Source organism: Myotis daubentonii, chromosome 3, assembly GCF_963259705.1.
Source record: "Myotis daubentonii chromosome 3, mMyoDau2.1, whole genome shotgun sequence".
In the NCBI taxonomy this organism is placed as follows: Eukaryota; Metazoa; Chordata; class Mammalia; order Chiroptera; family Vespertilionidae; genus Myotis; species Myotis daubentonii.
Window position 1 is genome coordinate 209,570,477 of NC_081842.1, and position 20,964 is coordinate 209,591,440.

General features: G+C 57.2%; 1 protein-coding gene across 2 annotated transcripts in view; it reads right to left on the reverse strand.

Moving 5' to 3' along the window:
* Positions 1 to 839: 839 nt before the first annotated feature.
* IGSF21 (immunoglobin superfamily member 21) overlaps positions 840 to 20,964 on the reverse strand; it is a 212,655-nt gene continuing 192,530 nt past the window's right edge. For both annotated transcript variants that reach the window (XM_059691028.1, XM_059691029.1), the window contains 6 exons: positions 9,907 to 10,022; positions 6,187 to 6,658; positions 3,385 to 3,470; positions 2,813 to 3,005; positions 2,413 to 2,451; positions 840 to 1,073 (listed from right to left, as the gene is read on the reverse strand). In XM_059691028.1, the coding sequence (XP_059547011.1) occupies positions 1,000 to 1,073; positions 2,413 to 2,451; positions 2,813 to 3,005; positions 3,385 to 3,470; positions 6,187 to 6,658; positions 9,907 to 10,022 (980 nt within the window). In that variant the 3' untranslated portion in view covers positions 840 to 999. The remainder of the gene's footprint in view (positions 1,074 to 2,412; positions 2,452 to 2,812; positions 3,006 to 3,384; positions 3,471 to 6,186; positions 6,659 to 9,906; positions 10,023 to 20,964) is intronic.

Here is a 20,964-nt window from a genome sequence, read left to right on the forward strand (position 1 = left end):
AGTACAGTGTTTCATGGGTTCTCCTTGGTGACTCTCAAGTCTGGGCCACAGCTCCGAGAGGCCAACCCACCCCTGCCAATGATGCATTCTTCTCCCCAGAGCTAGTCACTGAGTGGCATGGGGACTCTTCTGGTGATCGATTAGAAAGTTCCGGAACCTCTGACCCTGACTTACATGTGACCTTGATTGATTGACGTTTGCCTTGGCCATGTGACTTGCTTTGGCTAAAGGAGTGGTCATGGACATGACAGGCAGATGCTTTCATGGTGGCTGCATGGTTTGTTTTTCTCCTCCAGCGTTGGCGATCTACCATGGAATGGCCAAATGTCAGATAGCCACTGCACCTTTAGCCTGAGCCCCAGAGCAAACACCCGTGGAGGAGACCTGAGCCCAACCCACAGCCTGGAGGCTAGTCAGCAATTTAGGAACAACAGGAAGTGAGAATATTCTACTCATCACCTGAAGCAGAGGGGCCCACTGAGCCCAGACTGGATCAGCCTTACCACTTCATCCTGAATAGGAACATAATCATAAATGCTTGTTGTCGCAGGCCACTGAGATGTGGATCAGTTTGTTATGCAGCATTATTGTGGCAACAGCTGAGCATTATACCTGGCCCTGAGGAACCTTTAATTTCCTGAACGTCTCTGGCTACTCCCCACTCCTGGCTGTTAGGATATGCATGAGACGGAGCTGCATCTCCGCCCCTCACCCAGGGAGGAGCATGCTCCGTCCCCTTCGTCACCTCCCTCCACCCCGTGCCTGTCTCGATGCTGGAGGCCAGGAGGCACCCATTGCCGCGATAGAACGAATGAAGAACACAGAGCCACAGACCCAGGTGGGGAAAATCGTTCTGTTTGTTTTAATCAAACCGACTGAAGAAGCCAAGACACAGACAGAAAGAGACTAAGAACAAGACTGGAAATAGTTTAGAAAAGAAATGAAAAGCGATCGCAGAGGCGTCCGTGCCGGGTGGAGTGGCGGGAGCCGGGCCGAGCTTCACGTCAGCTCCAGGACCACTGTCAGGGCGAGCACCAGGGTGAGCCGGACACCAGCAGGGCCAGAGGCGGAACCTGTGCCGGCGCAGGGAGCAGGTCAGAGCCCGCGGACCCACCGCCATGCTCTCTGATGGGGCCTGGGGACACGGAGCCTCACAGGGGAGCAGCGTCAGGACTTCAGCCTCAGGAGGCACTGCATCTGAGCCCAGCTCGGCCACCTGTCCCACCTGACGTGACCCCTTCATTGCCCTGGGCCTGCTGGGCTGAGGGCAGGCTCCCTGGTGGCCATCAGGACCCTCCAGTGGGGACCAGGACTGGGGGCCTCCATTATGAATTGTGAGATGGGCCCAGTGTGGGGACAGGAGGGCTGGTGGCCTGGGAGCAGTGCCTGGGTCCCTTGGGGTGGTGCCCAGATTGGGGGAATCCTGGGAGGGCAGTCTGAAGCGCCCCAGCAGAGCCAGCTGTCCGTGCTCCCAACTACCCTCCGGAGTGGTCCCGGGTCCCAGGCACAGCCCCATTGTCCAGGCTGGACATGTGTCCCTGGGATCAGGAAGTTGAGCTAAAAACACTGGAGGTGCTGCCCTGGCCAGTTTGCTCAGTGGTTAGAGTGTCAGCCAGTGGACCGAAGGGTCACTGGTTCGATTCCCGGCTCAGGGCATGTACCTCAGTTGCAGGTTCGATCCCTGGCTCTGGTCGGGGTGTGAGCAGGAGGCAAACAATCGATGTGTCTCTCTCATGGCAATGTTTCTCTCTCTCTCTCCCCCTCTTCTCCCTCCCTCCCACTCTCGCTAGAGCAGCGGTTCTCAACCTGTGGGTCACGACCCTTTTGGGGGTCGAACAAACCTTTCACAGGGGTCGCCTAAGACCACCGGAAAACACATATATAATTACATATTGTTTTTGTGATTAATCACTATGCTTTAATTATGTTCAAATTGTAACAATGAAAATACATCCTGCATATCAGATATTTACATTATGATTCATAACAGTAGCAAAATTACAGTTATGAAGTAGCAACGAAAATAATTTTATGGTTGGGGGTCACCACAACATGAGGAACTGTATTAAAGGGTCGCGGCATTAGGAAGGTTGAGAACCACTGCTCTAGAGAATCAATGGGAAAAATGCCCTCAGGTGAGGATTTAAAAAAAACTGGAGTTGCTTGCTGTGGATGGTGTTGGGGACACACTTAGTTGCTGGAATTCCCTGCCACTACTTTGGGGTGCCGAGTCCCCTTTATTGCCTCAGGGCCCACTCCTGACCACCTCTGACCAGACTCTGTGAACTAGAGGCCAGTCTCCTGCCAAGGCTTGAGGCGGGCAGGGCAGGGGTAGGCAATGGGAGGTTTGGGGACCAGAGCTTCCAGCCTTGAAAATCACACTTTCCAGCAAGGAGCTGAGTGGAGACTTACCATTGGAGTCCTCCGTTCCTCTTGGAATATTTGGGTTTTCTGTGGGAACGAACAGAAAGAGAACCAGAGAGTGGATGGCTTCGGAGCGGAGTAAAGGAGCGCCCCTCTGTCCCACACCTGCCGTGTGGTTTCACGTGCTGTCTTGGTGCGGACACGCCCCTGTGGGCTGGAGGTGGCAGCCCCATTGTACAGATGGAGAAACTGAGGGAGGTTATGCCATTTGCCCAAGTTTGCCCAGCTGCTAAGTGGTGGACCTGGGGTTTGAACCCACAGACCTCTGGTTGTAACCCCAGTGCCTTCCTGTGGGGCACCCTCTCAGGCCCTTTCTGTCCCCCCCTCCTTGGACAGTGTCAGCCAGAGCCCTGGTGGTCCTCCTGCTCCCCAGCTGGGCGCAGCCTACCGAACACGATGAGCCGGATGTGCGTGTCGGTGGAGCCCAGCGGGTTCTGGGCTGTGCAGCGGTACATGGAGCCATTGAGCTCGGCGGGAACCCGCTCCAGCACCAGCTCCCTCCCGTCGAACTCGGTGCTGCCATCCAGGAGGCGGCTCCCGACCCGCGTCCATGTGAACAGGGGCTCTGGGAAGACCTCGTTCTGTTGGCCAGAGCAGGGGAAAGTCTGGTCACAGGAGGAGCCATTCTGCCAGAGCAGCAAGGGCTCAGAGCCACGGCCGGCCAGGCCTGGGGACACATGCTGATCGGGCGGGTTAGGAGGGGCTTCCTGCCACACCAGGCAGAAAAGGACTTAGGGCTGGAGAGAAGGTCAAGTGCATGAGGCATGTCTACCCCGGGTTCTAGATGGGTAAGCAAAAACACAGGAACCTCTTGCCCATTCTCATCGAATTAGCAGACAGATTAGCAGACGGAGGCCCACCGGCTGGGCTGGAGGTGGCGGGGAGGGTCTCAGAGCCCAGTGCCTGGCTGGGGCCCCTCCCACTTCCCACACCCTCCCAGGAGCTCAGAGAGAGGCTGACCTGGAATCCATGGACCAGAATCCTCACTGTGTCCCCGACCCGGGCTCTGCTGGGCGTCATCACAATTTTGGGTCCTTTAGGGGCAACTGTAGGGAGAGGAAGGCCAGGTCAGAGGTGTGTGTGTGTGTGTGTGTGTGTGTGTGTGTGTGTGGAGTGGGGGAGACTGGGCAAGGAAAGCAGGGGCAGGAAAATGGAGGAGAAAGAGCCAGTCCAGTTCTAGTCCAGTTCCAGGATGCTCATCATTCATTCATTCATTCATTCATCTGTTCAAGTCTGCCCGCGTTCATTTGCACACATTCCCCGAGCCCCTGCGAGGAGTCAGACCCTGGCTGGGAGCTGGGGATCCAACGGTGCACAGAACACGGTCTCTGCCCCAGTGGACAAGGTGTGGGGGATCCTGGCTCTCTGTCCTCCCTGTCCTTACGCCCTTGTGTCACTTCTCTAAAGCCCCCGTGCACCTCTGAGTGTGGGAGACAGATGCCCCAGGTCACCGCTGTCCTGTGGACAGACAACATCAGGATGGACGAGCCACTGGGATCTGTCCCCTCAGGTTTCAGATGGGGAAACCGAGGCCCACGGGTAACAAAGGGGTCACACAGCCAGCTTTCCACATTTCCTCACTTTCAGGGCAGGACTCTGCCCCAGAGTCACTCACTCACTCACTCACTCACTCACTCATTCTTTCAACAAGTGATTATCGAGCCAACCCGGTGCCAGGCTGTGGGGCAGGGCTAGGCACAGCGGTGAACAAACCAAGTACCTGCTGACTTGAGCTTATGACTTAGTTGCAAACAAGTACACAGACAAGAAATGACCAGGGTGTGTGGCGTTATGAACAGAATCCCGCTAAGGGAGGGGAGTGGTCAGTGTCTCTTCCAAGGAGGTGACATTTCCGCTGGGACGGGAAGGTTCCAGGAGGAGGGAACAGCCAGGGGGTGGCACTGAGGCAGAGGGTCAGGGGGTGAGGAGGGTGGGAGCTGGGGACAGATCCGGTAGCTTCCTGGGCCACAGTGTTCTGATCAGAGTGGCAGGCCAGGGCCACTCTCTGTGAACACCTCACCGAGTTGTTGGAGGCGAAAGCTCTGTCCCGGGTCCTGGGCTGGCCTGGGACCTCCCCCACCCCACCCCGCCCCTGCCTGCTCGCCTAGTCTACCCTCTCCTTCCCACTCAGATGCTCTGAGGGAAATCAGAGCAGCGGGCCATGTGGGTGGTCTCCCAGGCCCTGCCAACTTCCTTCTCTGAGAAGGAGACCAAAGGACTGTTAATTAAATCACAAGCAAGACATCTGAGGTGCCCCAGGGGGCGAACGGAGCCTCATTGGGAAGAGCTGGGCCTGCTTTGAGGCGGGGAAGGGCAGATAAGGCCTGCGGTTGGTTTCTGAGGCGGCACCCATAGGAGTGAGGCGGGTCCTGGCCCGGGAGGCGGAGAGCAAGTTCTGGTCTATTCTGTGTGTCCCGGCCCAGTCACACCACCTGGCATTCCCCCAGTGCAACTGGGAACAATGATAATGACCAGTGTCCACCCCGCACCCTGGATGTTGGGAAAATCAGGAGGCAGAGGTCTGAGGGCCGAGATCTGTCAGGGCACAGAGCACCTGGCCCTGTGTTCACACCTTGTGCAAGATCTCATTGAACTGCACGACCTTTCGAGATCGTCCCAGGGAAACGCAAGCTTAGGGGGCTCAAGTCACTTTCCGCCTTCTTTGCTAACACTCTGTAGGTCGGGTCCGCAGGTGGGAAGCGCTGCATGGGGCGGGCAGTGCGGCCCTGGGCTACTCTGTCCGCTCTCTTTGTCCTGCGGGGGCCGCACTGTCGGGCTGCGGCCAGCAGAGGGCGGGGAAGAGCGCCCACATCAGGAGAGGCCTGAACCCCTAAAGGTCAGGGCAGACACTTTCCCCTTCCAGGCCAGATTCCTCAGGGCCCTGTTTCCTAAAGGCCCATCTCCTCCCCTCAGGCTTGGGCCTGGGCACACGGGCCCCCGAAGGAAGGGACCCCGATCCCCCGGCCTCTGGCCTGCCATGCTCATGACCCTTACCTGGTAACTACCCCTCAGGTAATGAGCCTTCCATTCCAGCAGAAACCTCTGTCCCCTGAGCCAATGGGTCTTTCATTTCACACAGAAAACCTCAGTCGCCTCTTGTGTCCCCAGCTGTGATGGGAAAACCGTCCCTGACCTTCCTGTGACCCGACTCAGCCGCTGTCCCTGGGACGTCCCGGCCCTGTGTTCACTCACCCAGCAAACCTCCCTCTGCTTCCCACGGTCCATTTTCAACCTTGAAAACCTCCCATGGGTTTAAAAAAGTTTTTATTGATTTTAGAGAGAGAGGAAGAGAGAGGGAGAGAGAGAGAGACATCCATGTGGATCGGTTGCCTCTTGCATGAACCCCGACCGGGGACCGAAGTGGCAGCCGGGGCACGAGGCCGGACTGGGAATCAAACCGGCGACCTCGGTGCAAGGGATGATGCTCAACCAACTAAGCCACACCGTCCGTCCAGGGCAAAAGCCTTCCGTGCTTTCTAACACTGATGCATATTCTCGGTCCTGATGGTCCGAACTCCCGTGGCCTCTCGTGTCCTGACCTTACCCAGCGATCTCCGCGGGCGTCCCTGGGATCTCCCATGCTCTCCGATCCAGCTCAGCAAAGCCCCTTAGGAACGCAGACCCTGCCCTCCGTGCCTGACCCTGACAGCAGTTTGCTCCACCGCCTCCCTGTCTCCATGACGACCAGCCTCCCAGGGCGCTACTCCAAGGCTTCCCAACCCCCGCCCTGCAGGGGCCTGCAGAAGGGCGCCCACGCCTTACCCAGCGTGACCTCTGCCTGCATGGGCATCGACAGCGCTGGGTGCTTGACCTCACAGCTGAAGAGGGCTTCGTTGTCGATCTGCGGGTTGAGTGTCCAGGTGAGCAGGGCCCGCACCTCCACGGTGCCGTCGCTGCCCGGGGTGTGGCTGTGGCGCAGGAAGTAGACGGGCTCGGAGCTGTGGACCCAGCGGGGGAACTCGCGGCTCACCACCGTCTCGGGGATGTTCTCGGTGGTCGGCTGGAGGAGGATGCTGGGGTCTGGGGTCAGGCCGAGGGAGGGGCGCTCCGTGTAGGGACGCCCACCCCGGTTCTCAGTGTCCATCAGGGACAGTGACCTCTGCACCTTGGTGTCATCCAGGTCTCGGTGCAGGAGGCTGCGGAAGGGCCTGCTGTCCTGGAGGGGGCCAGAGCCCGCCGGCGGCTCTGCCAGCGGCACCGCATCGATCACTTCCCCATCTCTTTTGAAATAAACCTGAAATGACAAGGAAGGTACAGGAAAAGGTTTTGTGCGGATGACCTCGACCTCCCACTGGGCTCTCAGAGGGTGTGGCCGCAGGAGGCGGGTCCTTCTGGAGCCTCCTCCTCCTGGCAGCCTTCCCGGTGGACCTCCTGGTTCATGTCCCTCCAGCATCCGAGATGGAGTCGGCTGGTTCAAGAGGATGGGCAGGTCCAGGGGCCAGGGGCTGTGCCCATCTTTACCACCTCCCAGCCACAGTTTCCCTACTTCATGGGGTGTGGGATGCCTAGAAGCAGGGAGCGGACAGAAGGGCCCTGGACAGTCGGGCAGCCACCAAGGGGTGATCTGTGCCCAGCTGGCGAGAGCAAGTGGATGGGAGAGCAGGTGGAGGGTGCGGAGAGGAAACGAGACGTGGGCAGGATGAGGAAAGGAGCTCTGTGCGCGTGGTCCCTTTGCAGGTTTGGGAGGAGGAGAGAGCAGGTGTGTGTGGGGGAGGGAGCTAGGTGCGGGGGAGGAGGCGAAAGGGACCGTCTCCTTGCTTTCTCTGCTAGCGAGGAATTTAAGTTTTGAGAGGCGGCATTTAATTTAATTTGCTGTCTTTTTATTTCCGTACAGGTGCCCAGGGGCCTGCGGGATTGGGTGTATTTTTAATAAATCAGATAAATAAATAGAGGGAGACAGGGAGTGCGGAGGGACGGAAGCAGCTTTCAGGATGCTGGTGCAGGTGAGGGGGAAGAGGAGGAAGGTGGAGGGAGGGAGGAGGGGAGGGGAGGAGGATGCCTGAGGAGAGGCAGGGGGAGGGGGAGGAGGGGGAGGAAGTGGAATGTGCAGCGCAGAGAATCTGTCAGAGTTTATAGCTCCAACGAAGAATCTCCTATGCACATAATAGGCTGATTTGGGTTTTTTCTTTCTTTCTTTCTTTTTTTTGAAAAGTGCTTCAGAAGCACATTTGTTATTTATATCAAAGAATTCTTTCAAATTCTGACCTTCCAGGCAAACGTAAGATGAGGAATATGTGTATATGTGCTTTTTACTATATATATTGGAATGTTTTAGTGCCGTGTCTTAAATGGCAGGAGCAGGCAGGCTGGGGGAGGGGTGTTCCCACAGCCGCAGTGCCGCGAGGAAACTTCCTTCCGGCCCTCTGGAAAAGTGAGAAAAAGACCACCTTGCTTGATTTCAGGGAGGCCAGACCTCTTTATGGGCTCCACAGGGGACACGCGGGGCATGTCCTGCTCCCACCAGTGCTGGCTCTGAAGGTGCCTATTTAGCTGTCCCCTCGGGATACAGGTGTGAGTGGAGAGCATGGGCCTCACCAAAGGCTCATCTCTGCCCACCTATTTACTGCCCCACCTGTGCCTCTCTGCACCTGCCCACTGCCCCACCCAGGCCTACGGGCACCTGCCCACTGCCCCACCTGTGCCTCTCTGCACCTGCCCACTGCCCCGCCCGGGCCTCTCTGCACCTGTCCACTGCCCCACCTGTGCCTCTCTGCACCTGTCCACTGCCCCACCTGTGCCTCTCTGCACCTGCCCACTGCCCCGCCCAGGCCTGCGTGCACCTGCCTGCTGCCCCACCTGTGCCTCTCTGCACCTGCCCACTGCCCCACCTGGGCCTGCATGCACCTGCCCACTGCCCCACCTGGGCCTGCATGCACCTGCCCACTGCCCCGCCCAGGCCTGCGTGCACCTGCCTGCTGCCCCACCTGTGCCTCTCTGCACCTGCCCACTGCCCCACCCAGGCCTACGGGCACCTGCCCACTGCCCCACCTGTGCCTCTCTGCACCTGCCCACTGCCCCGCCCGGGCCTCTCTGCACCTGTCCACTGCCCCACCTGTGCCTCTCTGCACCTGTCCACTGCCCCACCTGTGCCTCTCTGCACCTGCCCACTGCCCCGCCCAGGCCTGCGTGCACCTGCCTGCTGCCCCACCTGTGCCTCTCTGCACCTGCTCACTGCCCCACCCAGGCCTACGGGCACCTGCCTGCTGCCCCACCTGTGCCTCTCTGCACCTGTCCACTGCCCCACCTGTGCCTCTCTGCACCTTCCCACTGCCCCACCTGTGCCTCTCTGCACCTGCCCACTGCCCCACCTGTGCCTCTCTGCACCTGCCCACTGCCCTATCTGGGCCTGCGTGCACCTGCCCGCTGTCTTGGATCTTTCTGCACCTGTTTACTGCCCTGTCCTGGGCAGCTGGGTGAGGCTGGCCTGAGCCCCCCGGTCACCCCACTGGACGATGCCTGTGAGATAGGCAGGGTCTGGAATGCCTAGCCTCCACCTTGAACTCTCACCCTTCCTACCCACCCCTCACTGATCCTAGTGATGTAAGAAACTCTCAGGGCTGAGCCCTAAGTCCTCCGCCAGTGCGCATGGAGGGCCTTGGGGTGGCGCAGCCCGCAGGTTCTCAGTGTGGCTGCGTGGAACCCTGAGGGCCAGGGCGCTTCAGGGAGCGGTCCAGGGGCGTGGCCCTTCACTGTTAAATGTTCTATACACAGAGCTTCTGTGCATTTCATTCAGACCAAACGGTCCTACTGCTCCTTAAAAAGCTGAAAAATGTGCACATGGTCCAGCCTCTAAGCCTCCTGGCAGGAATGAGCAGCGGAGGGGAGACCCTCCTGCTCAGGGCCATGCAGCGCATGCGCCAGGCTGGGCTGGAGCCCGCTCTCAGCGGCGGCTCCCCTCCACCCCTGCCCCTGCATCGGCGTGGCAACGGCTCAGGGGCTGGACCGAGCCCTCAGCGCAGTTAGAGTGGCTGCAGGAGGAAGCTGGCCCACACCGGGACTCCCTCTCTTACCTTCCCTCCTTCCCCCCTCCCTCCTTTGTCTTTCCTCCCATCTCTGTCCTCCCTCCCTCCTCCCTCCCTCCATTCTCCTCCTTCCTCCCTTCACACTGGACCTGAGACTGGAGGACATGAGCTGGAACCCCAGCTCTGATATGACCACCTGCCTACTGCCCCGCTCTGAGGGGTGACTCTGAGATGTCCCGTCCCCTCTCTGGGCCTCATGTGCCTGCATCCTGCCCAATAACCGGGTTGAGCACGATGCTGGGGTCCCCTAAAAACTGCTCCCACTGTGTAGTTTGAGGATCCCAGGGTCCAGCAGAAGCGGGGTTCCCAGTGCGGAGAGGCCGGGGGCAGGAGAGGCCGTCAGCGGAGTGGACGGGGCCAGACCACGGCAGATGCGGCCGAATTGACTTTGCGGGCCTCGCCCTCTCCCCGTCACCAGGCAGCTGACCGAGCCGGGGAGGGTGGTCCCAGGGGCACTCACCATGGGCGCTGGCTTCCCTCCTGACACGATGCAGACCAGCGTGAAGTTCTGGGCCTGGTAGCGGTTGAAGGGGGCTGGCGCGTCCGCAGCCACCACGTCGATGGAGGTAGGAGGAGCTGCCAGAAGGGAAGCACAAAAGGAAAAAGGCTTAGTGGAAGGTTCAGGAAGAATCCACCACCTACCTAAGAGGGGCCAGGCCCCATGCTGAGTGCTGGGCAGGGGTGGGGGCACATGCTGCCCCACCAGAGGCTGCCACTGTCATCAACCGCAGTGAGAATGTTGTCCCTGCTGGGTCCAGAGAGGCCCTGCCCACGGCCCTCACAGCCTGGCGGATAAGAGCCTGAGCCAACGGGTCACATCATTCATGTAAGTGCACCAGGTGCCGGGAGGCGAACAGAGCGTAAAGGGGCACTGTCTAAACCAGGGGAAGTGACGCTACCCTGTGACCTGAGGAAGCAACGTGTGTGGGACAAGCATGACAGGTGGCGGGAACAGTGTGTGCAAAAGCCTGCGGCAGGTTGTGGCGGGGAGGGGGGCAGCAGGAGGGATGGGAGGCAGGCCGTGGTGATGGCAGGTCAAGGAACCAGGGGAATGTGCCAGAACTGGGGGCATGTGCTGGGCACTGACCGGGGAGGCTGACGGTGGGTCACGCTCCTTGGCTCAGGTTCCCACAGCCGCAGGAGAGCCCGCTGTGGCATTCTCAGGGATTCTGTGAGCCGGTTGTTACACGGCGGCTCGAAACGGGCCACCGAGGGCGTCTCTACGCCATGCGGATCAGCCACAGCTACGGATCAGGGCTTCTTTGCTGGTGTGCTCCTCCCCCTGCCCCAGCCGCCGGAGAGCGGGTTGACGAGTACACCCCTGGGCTGAGCTGTTCTTCTTGGTTCTGAGAGCAGTGGGGAGCCACTGAGGGTTTTTGACAAGAGCAGTGACGTGGTCTGAGCTGCATTGTGAAGAGACTGAACTTAGGCCGGAGAGATAGCTGCGCGCATGGCGGGCCGTAGGAAGAAGTGGCCGACTCTGACAGGCCCTGGGCGCCAGGAGGCTTTGTCTGGGCACGCTGGCTGGTTGTGCTTCGTCCTGCCTGCCACCAGCTCTCCTCACCAGCTGCCACTCGTTGCTTTGCCAAAGCCAGGGTTCCAGGCCCCGTGGGGATGGGGACGAGGGCTTATGGAGCCATGCGGTACACCTGGGCCCAAGTCCCAGCCAGGTTAGCATCGCCTGCATGTCCTCGGGCAAGTGAGCCTCAGGCCCTCCCGGTGTGGCTCAATGGTTGAGCTTGGACATACATATGAACCTGGAGGTCACAGTTCAATTCCTGGGCAGGGCATATGCCCTCATTGTGGGCTCGATCCCCAGTGTGGGGCATGCAGGAGGCAGCTGATCAATGATTCTCCCTCATCATTGATGTTTCTCCCTCTCCCTCTCCCTTCCTCTCTGAAATCAATAAAAAATGTATTAAAAACAAAACAAAAAACAACTGTGTGCCTCAGTTCCCCAGTTTATGAAATGGGATGCATCCTTGGCAGCCGTATCTGAAGAACCAGCTAATAGATAAACTAGGCCTTACGTAGCATGTGGCAGGAATCCCCTATCCTGGGATTCCTCCTGTTACCTCCCCAACCCCTTGTAATCAGCCCCTAGGCCATCCTCTTAGAACTTTGCTTGGGAAAGCCTGTGGGTTCCGGCTTATCCGGCCTCGGTCCTGAGCTGCGGGGGGAGCCGAGGAAGCGAAGAGGCCTTTCCTTCCGGCTGGGGGTTTCCACCCCAGTGAAGTTTAATTAAATTCGACAAACATTTCCCGACACCTACTAGGTGCGGGGCGTGGTGCCAGGTGCTCGAGGTGGGCGCCCAGAGATGAAGCAGACACCGCGAGGAGGAGCTCACCAGCAGGCGGGGCGACAGCCGCCTGGCAACTCTATTTTAAGGTCTAGGGAAAGGGAGCCAGGTAGGAGCCATTCATTCATTCATTCGGGCAGCCTCCGTGTGCTGTCAGCGGGGGAAGCAGAGGAACGGGAGACAACGGGAGAACAATAGGCGGAGAATTGTAATTAAGTGTAAGATGGGATGAAACAGATGGTAAGTGGGGTAGGAACTCCGAGGGGGAAGAACGCATCCGAACACTTCAATTACCCAGGAGTCGCAGATTCCACAATCTAATGTTTCTAGAACTACCCTGAAAACCTGGATCCGACAGCAAGCGCCCGCAGCGAGCGGCTCAGGCTTATGAGCCAGGAAGCCCTTCCGAGCCCTTGCCTGTGTTCATTCATTTAATCCTCACCATTAGTCTAGGTCACAGCAGTTCTCAACCTGTGGGTTGCGACTCCTTTGGCGGTCGAACGACCCTTTCACAGGGGTCGCCTAAGACCATCCTGCATATCAGATACTTACATGACGATTCATTACAGTTATGAAGTAGCAACGGAAATAATTTTATGGTTGGGTCACAACATGAGGAACTGTATTTAAAGGGCCAGCAGGTTGAGAACCACTGGTCTAGGAGGTGAGGTTATGTATTCCCATTTACAGATGAGAAAACGAAAGAGCTGAAGCAACCTGCCTGGGCTCAGGGAGCAGGATTTGAACCCGAGGGCCCCAGCTCCAGAGCCTAAACTCGGACACGAAGCTGTGCTGCCAGACCTTTGGGAAGAAGGGAGGAGCTCAGACCCACTGGCACCCGAGCCCCAAGTACGCCTGTCCCCCCGCCGGGAACACGCATTCCCCGGGCACATCTCCACTCCGTGGATGCCTTAAAACCGGCTCCCTTGAGAACTGCTCCTGAGGGTGGCTCTGCTTAACTCGTTTGCCCCAGAGATGAAGGGACCATGCCAAGTAGAGTCGCATAGAGCTCTGGCACCGCTCCTGATGGCATATGTGAAGTGTAAGTACACCCCCCAAGATTCCCAGAGGCCCAGAGCTAGGCGGCAGGCACCTTCAAAATCACCCATTCGTCCTTCCTCGCTTTATGAAGCAAACAGGAAGCAGGCGCCTAGAACCTTCCTTGTAGGATGGCTTTGAGGAGTACCTGAGATGATGCCGACAAGACGCCTGGCACACAGGAAGCCCGCCAGGCAGGTCAGCAATGTTAACTCATATTATCTGTAATACAGGGAGGTCGTCTGGGGCAATGGTTAAGAGTGTGAGCTCTAAACTCACTACCCAGGGTTCAGAGACCAGGGTACCATTCCCCGGCTGCGTGACCCTGGGCATGTTACCTAACCTCTCTGAACCTCACTTTCCTTACCCACAGAATGAAATCACAGGGCACCTGTGAGGATTCAGCGAAGTAGTGCCTGCAAGCGTTTTCACGGTGCACTCAACCCATGGCAGCTGCGTTTATTCGCAATATTATTTATGAACATGCTTTCTCGGGGGCTCCTTGCTATCGGCTGGGAGAACAAACCTGGTCTCCCACTTTGGGGTACCCACAGTTTGATGAGGAGACCGGAGAATGCCCCGGCCTGGCCCTGTTCAATACAGTCATCGCCCACCCTGTGTGGCTCCTGAGCACTCAGATGCGGCTTTTTCAAGTTCATATGAGCTGTAAGGGCAAAATACGCACGGAATTTTGAAGACAGTTTTAAAAAGAATGTTAAATATGTTATGAATATTTTATATTGGGTACCTGTTGAAATAACATCTGGGCTATGTTGAACTTGGTAAACAGATTACTAAAAATAATTTCACCTTTACAGCTTTTCTCAGTGCGCTTATTGGAAAGCTTACAATCACAGATGTGGCTGGCACTGTATTTCTAGTGCACAGCGCTGGGTCAGACCTTCCATTTACAGGTCAGCAAACTGAGGTCAGAGAGAGGGAGAGATCCGCCTGTGGTCACACTGTAAGTCGATGGCCAAGTCTGGACTGGCTCCTGGTGTGACAAATGCAGGCCAGGGTTCTCTGCACAGCACTGGTGTGCCCCCCCCCCCCAAGACACACATGCACACACACACACACACACACACATCTGCGTGCACACACATCCCCATTCTGGAGATCTACACCCAAGTCACGCATGCCACCCACACAGACCCTGATTGGGAGCCGTGTTCCCATCCCTCGTTATATTTCTGAGCAGGTGTTAGCAATATGTACAGTTAATCAAGCTCATAAGACAATAACAGATTTCAGTTGTATGGACGATGACACAGCAGGGCTGCTAATATCAGCATGGACAGCCCGGGCTCCCCACACTCTGCCCGTCAATGTAGTCCTCAGGCACTGTGTCCTAGAAACATGTCGCTCAGCATCTCGCCTGGCAGGGCTCTGAGGGCTGGCAGTCAGGGGGCTGCTGACACCTGGGGCCCCCCGGCTGCTGATGGATGCTCCCCCATGTCACTATCAGCCTCTCCCCTCCCTCCTTTCTTCCCCTTCCTTTGATTACGAACAGCACTCTTTCCCCCACAACCCACTGCTTTGTAGGATTGTCCTCTGCAGCCTTCCTTCACTCTTAGTCTTCCCAACTATATCCCATCCCCACCTCCATCCTCACCTCCATCCCATCTCCTCTATTTCCTTCTCCACCTCCATCCTCCCCTCCATCCTCACCTCCATCCCATCTCCTCTATTTCCTTCTCCACCTCCATCCTCCCCTCCATCCTCACCTCCATCCTCACCTCCATCCCCTCCCCCTTTCCAGCCCTATCTCCACTGCCATTCCCTTCCCCATCCCTATCTCTACCTCCAGCTCTATCCTCACCCCCAACTCAATCCTTATTTCTGTCTCCATCCCTTTCCCAGCCCCATCTCCATTCTCATCTCCATGCCATCCCTGTTACAACCTCTGATCAAGGTCAAAATGAGCAGCCCCCTCACATGCCTGTCCTGGGATAGGTTCCATGGCCCCAGAGCTGCGTCCAGTCAAAGGCAGATGGCCAGCTGCAGGCACCGGCCCCTTCTTGGACAAGAATAATCCTGAGTTCCAAGCCGGGCTCTGGGATGGGCGTATAAAGCAGAGCTGCCTGGTGCTCTGGGCAAAGAGTCACCAATGTCTAATGCCCCGGCTCACGAATGTCCCCCCAGCTCTTCTGCGACAGCGTCCAAGACCCCACTGTGAGTGCCTCGTTCCTGGGGGCTCGAGCCTGCTCTCCGGACATGTCTGTGCTAGAACAAGGCTCTCTGGGGGTGGGTCCCGTGCACCTGAGATGACCCTCCTCACGTGAAGAGACACCGAGCCGGCATATGTGGCTTGGGGTGGGGGAGGGTAAAGAACCTGGACATGGGCAGAGCTTCAGGTTTACCTACCACACCTGGGGGCATTCTCGCACTGTCAACCCCAGTCCTGGGCAGTAGGATGACACCCCCAGCCCCCCAATTCTACAAGTCCACCATCATGGTCAAACAGAGGCCACTGCCACAAACTCCCCTGACTCCACTGACTCTGAGTCAAGCCAGCGGCCTTCCCAGTTTGTTTTTGTCTTCGCCTTAAGCAAAGAGGACTGACGGCTGCCAGACGTGTCTCTGGTTTAATCTTGTATCGGGAAAGGTAACGGGCTTTGCATCCGACCGACCCAGCCGCGTGTCACAGCTCGCCCCCGCGTGTCTGATCCTTGGCCACCGCGGGAGGCAGGCGCCGATGTCTTAGAGTCCATGGTTGAGACAGACACCGTGAGGTAATGGCCGGGTGATCGGGTTTATGAAATTAACGCTGAGATATCGCCTGCCTTTCTCCTGAAAGCGGACATTTGTGTGGGCCGTCATAATTCACTTTGGGGATAAAGCGATGGCTCTCGGCTCTGTGAATCATCCCGTAGCCTTTGCAATTTGGGAATCCTAAACCTGGTCTCCCGTAGACCCTCGCATTCCTGGGAGGAGCAGCCTGCCCATGCCCGTGTGTAACTGCATCCACTAGAGTTAAATTCTCTTCCCACCATGAGGTCCACCCCCACCCACTCCCGCTGGGGGCCTGGCTCTAAGGTTCCAGCCCAGGCTTTGCTACCAACCTCCCACTGAGAATTTGGGCAAATCAACTGAGCTTCTCCCCAGGTGTCAGTCTTCTCAGCTATCAAATGGGTTCAATAAAACATACCCTGCCGACCTTTCATCTCCGGGAACTGTTGAGAGGAGAAGCAAATGCGGAAATGAACAGAAGCCCCTGTAAGGACAGCAAAGTGCTGCGCGAACACAAAGAGACCATTTATGTTACCGCTTCGCGTGCCCCTACCCACCCCCCTGGGCTGAGAGGCACGTCTGGGGGGGGTTTCGTCCCCTCCCTGGAACGGCCATTGTCTGGAGGAAGGGCTAATCCGTCCTGTTCCTTGGGTACCACTTTATGGTGGTGCTGAGCACACTTCTGCTCTGAGTGCCATTTATCATGGGGTGGTAATCAATTAGGTTTGGAGGAGGGGCGGCGAAGGGAAAAGACAAGTTCAAAATTATATTATTTGCAAAAATCCATTCTTTCCTCTCAGCATGCCTGCTCTATTGACTGCCTTCCTTTTCAATCAGCTCCTAGTCATTACACCATATTTCAAAGAAGAAAAAAGAACACCACCCTCTTAATATAAGTGTCCATGAATATAAATGTGCTTCCATGTTCCCTGGGTTCATTTCTTCCTGTTTTTTATTTCGGGTCCCGCATCTCAGTTTTGCTTTCCCACCCTCTCTTCCCGTCTCTCTCTGTCTGCGCCTTTAAGATGCTGCTCAAAAGAGCACCTCGTCCAGGAAGCCTTCCCTGCTGCAGCCACACTGAGCTGCCAAGGTTCCTTCCCCACCTGTTCGCCTCCTCCATGCCCTGCACCTACCAGTCCTTCTGCTAGTAACTCTGCCACATCCTTTAGAGCCGGCATTTAGGTGTTGCCTCCTCCAGGCAGTCTTCCAGGACTTTGCCAGACTCATGTAGGGCTTATCTCCCAGGTTCTGGGAGCATCCTACTCTTGTCATACTCACAGGGGCTATCTGTCCTGGGTCCTGAAGGTTGGGGCTTTGTCCTTCCTCTATCGCCTCAGAGCTAGTGCAGGCCTGCCACTCAGGAATTCAATTTCAGTTCCTGTTTGTTTCCCTCCTTCTTTCATTTTTCCAGCACGGGCACGTATGCAGCCTGTGTGTGGAAGGAATCCCGCAAGACCCTGCGTGCTGTGGGCCCTTTCCCCGTATCTAGCCTTGTCTTGATCTTCCCCGCATCACCATGCTCCAAACACAATGAGATTCTTTGATGGGTCCCTGAACACCCTAAGATTGTTCCAACCCCAGGGCCTTTGCATCTGTTGCTTCCTCTGCCTGAAGTCCTTCATTCCGCTTTTTGCATGGCTGGGTCCTGTTTATCTTTCAAGTGTCACCCCACAACCTAAGTAAGCTAGGGTCCCTGTAATCGTCTGCCACAGCACTTGGTTATTTTCCATAGAGGCCGTCATAAAGGGTGTATAATTGCTTCATGCATTGGTCTGCACACTGGTCTTTTTCTCCGACGTCCCGCACTAGGGTGTAAGACCACGAGGGCAGAAGCTCTTTTTGTCTACGGTCGAATCCCAAGGCCTGAAACGCTGGAATTTACTCAGTAAATACCTGTCAGGTGACTAAGTGGAGGCACTGAGGGGAGGGACCCAGGGTCCTGCCCTCCAGCTCCCGCCCAGTTTGGAAGGACTGAAACCTCCGGCCCCCCAGGGCCCCGTCTCCGGCAGGAGCTGGAGGAGGCAGATCCCACGGTGGGGGTGCGACTCCAGCAAGAAAGAGAGAGAAAAATCACAACTCCTTGGTTTATGGGAAAATTAAATATTGAACTGAGTAATAACAGCAGCCAAGGGGAAAAAAACCTGACAAAAAGCCCCCAAATGGAGCCGCCATCAGTGACAAGAGAGATAAACGCAGCGTCTGTGCTTATATGGCTGCAACGGGCCCTTTACTGTGGCAGCTGCTGAGCGGGCCCGCCGCCCCCTCCGGCTTGACAGCAGTGGGTAACCTTGTGCTGATGCAATGGAGGAGTGGGGAACTGGGGTCTAGGTCATTGCCAGTGTGGGTGGCGGCTGCCCAGGACCCTCCGTGCTAGATGGGGGCCTTTCTGAGTGGAGGGAGGGGGGTCACGAGGGAGCCCTGTGGCTGCGGGCATGATCCATCCATTGCCTCCCACTCCACGGGGAGCTGGCTGCAAGCACCCACTCACCTGCCTCGCCCCTCCCCTGCCAGCTGTTGTGCGTTGGCAGCGGTGAAAGATAAAATTAACAGCCCAACCGAGGCTCTGGCTGACTGCGCCGGGGGAGCAGGGCGGGTGCTGGAGGGGGCGCAGCATGCTGTGCTAGGCAGGGAGTCAGTAAGGCTGGGCAGAGCGGGACTCCACTCAGGTTACTGCTGAAGAAATAAAACCCTGTGCACGTGCGCACACACACACTCACACACACACTCACTCTTAGGGGAGACAGGGCCGCAGGTTCTGTGAGGATCTGGATCAGTGTTCTAGACCTATTTTCTAGACTGATCTGGTGGTTCTCAAAGTGTGGCCCTGGCGCAGCAGCACCAGCCTTCCTTGGGAGCTGGTTAGGGATGCAAATTCTTGAGCCCCGTTCCAGACCTGCTGAACCAGAAACCTCAACCTGGGGGTGCGGTGGGGTGGGGTCCAGCCACCCGGGCTTTAACAGGCCTTCCAGGAGATTCTAGTGCAAGTTCAGCATGTGAACCACTACCTTGACTTTGGAAAGATGCCATCGGCGCACCTCTGTATTGGAGATAGCAAGCCTCACTGGTGTTATGTGAACTAAGGGCTTGGTCCAGGGTAGATGCTCAGTGAACAGTAGTGGACATTATTACTGACTGGGAGGAGAAGGCTCAGGGAAGACAGACCTCTCTGATTCTCCAGGCCCCACTAAAGGGGCGTAGGCAGAGCTCTCCAGAGACTCTCTGCACTGATTGGGTCAAAGGACTTCAAATCCCCAAAGCCCCGCCCTCCCAGCCGGGCAACTTTCTGCTCACGCCTTCATTGGCTGTTTGTCAATGGTCCCAGTTTTCTGACTGGTCTCCTAGGCTGCCAGTCCCATATGCATCTACCCTGCACCTGGGGTTTGCTGGCTAGAGACTGACTACCTGTCTGTGGCCACCGCGTGAGGCCGGCCATTGTCGTTTATGTGGCAATAGCGCAAGTGTGTTCAGGCCCAGATGGGTGCCATTTCTGCAGAAATGAAATCTATGGGGTGTGACATGAATCCGTTTTAAATAGCAGCAAGGTTGGCTATTTGGGGGATGTTTTCAATGGATCCCAGAGGGATATGTTACACACATGGGTGATTTTACCAGGTGCTGTGCTTGTAGTTTTATGAAAGAAGCCTCCGGAAGCCTGCAGAAGCCTGGGAGGCTGGAGCAAGTGGAGTAGCATGTTCGAGGCTTGGCAAGTGGCAGTGGCACCCAGGTCAAGTGCTCCCTGCTCAAGTTCAACTTCAGGGCTGCTATATGTACCCAGCCCAACCCTCCAGAAAGCTTGAAGGCTCTGGCTGGACCCCACCCTCTCCCCCCAACCCCCCAACCCTGGAAAACTGTCCCTTCCAGCAGAACGGTGACCCCCTAAACGTGGGCCTTGGTGTTCTGGGCTCAGAGCAGGACTTACCCCTGACCTTCCCCACCCAGGGCACAGGACACCTGGCCCCAAGGTCACTGCCCATCTGCTCACAGGTGGTGTGAACCTTGGGCAGTTGCTAGCTTTCTGGGTCTCGCCCCTCGAGTGCCTGTCTCACGTGGGGCACTCATGAGGACTGAGTACATGGCAGGGGCCACCCCTGCCAACCTCACAGCAGAGCCCCAACCCCTGCCCCCCGCCCACAGCTCAGAGCCTCCCTTCCAGCAGGAGATTTCCCAGAGGGCTCTGCGGCCGGAGTGTTTCCTGTCCTGTCAGCATTTCAAGATTGATTTCCGAGTCAGAGGGCAAGTAAATCTTTCTTGCCGCTTATGTCTCATAAAGCAATTTCCAGGGGCGAGGAGAGGGTGGAGGGGAGGAGCCGCGGAGAAAGGGCTTTTTGGGGAGGAGTTCCTCACACCAGGGACACGGGTCACTCTGATGGGCCCCAGCGCAGGGCAGCGGGAGGCACGCCCTCCCAGCTGACTCCCCAGGCCCATCAGAATAGTGACCCCAACTCCTGAGGCTCCCCGTCAGGGAGAGCTGGGCCCTCCTTGGCTGACCAGCCTCGCGGTCTCACAGCTGGTCAGGAGGTCTTCTCCTCTCTAACCTTGAACCCTCGGCCCTCCCCGCACAGAGCAGTAGACTTGAGAACTGGAGAAGACCAGGAACCCTCCCCAGAGTGACCACCAGTAAGTGGAGAGGGTGATGAAGTCATCTCTCCACCCCTCACCCCCACCCTGACCCCTATGTCCCTGGGGACCCAGTGGGTCCCACACTCAGGGTGCAGAGGAGGACACTCACTGAGCAAATCCACCCCCCAATGACCCCTGCAAACATCAACTCAGCACCTTGCTTTCCTTCCCTGGAACCTGGAAACTTGTGCGCCTCTCTGTCTCCCCACCTTCCAGGGACGCCTCCAGGCAGACACTGGTCTTACATCCTGCTCATCCCCGGGCTCTGCATTCAGAGAGAGCAGCGGAGGCTCTCCATTCAGTCACTCACTAACCATGTGATCCTGGCCAAGTGGCTTCATCTCTCTGAGCTTCAGTGTCCTCCTCTGTGAAATGGGCATAACCACAGTCACTCTCCCACCGGCTGCCGTGAGCATTAAACACGAGAAGGCTCCCCAAGAACTTAGTACCGTGCCTGACACATGATGAGTGCCTGATCGGAACTAGCTTTTTGTTATTAAGAATGTCACTGTTATTAAAATTGTTATTAAGATTGTCATTCCTAGGGAGTGACACGGTGCTGCCTCCTCATGCACGGATGGGGAAACTGAGTCCAGGGGTGCACGACTGCTGGCAGCAGAGACAGGACTGCTGACTCCCAGGCCAAGCCAACTTGGGGTGTGCTCTTGGTCTCAATTTCCCCTTTTGCACGTGAGGCAGTGGGATCCCTTGCGTCCCCCCCTAGAGTGTCTACAGGCAGCAGGCACGGTTGCCCTGTCCCTGCTCCCGGCTCCTGACACAGCTCTGTTCACACCTGTAGCCTCAGCCTCATGCCTGCTCCTGAAATGG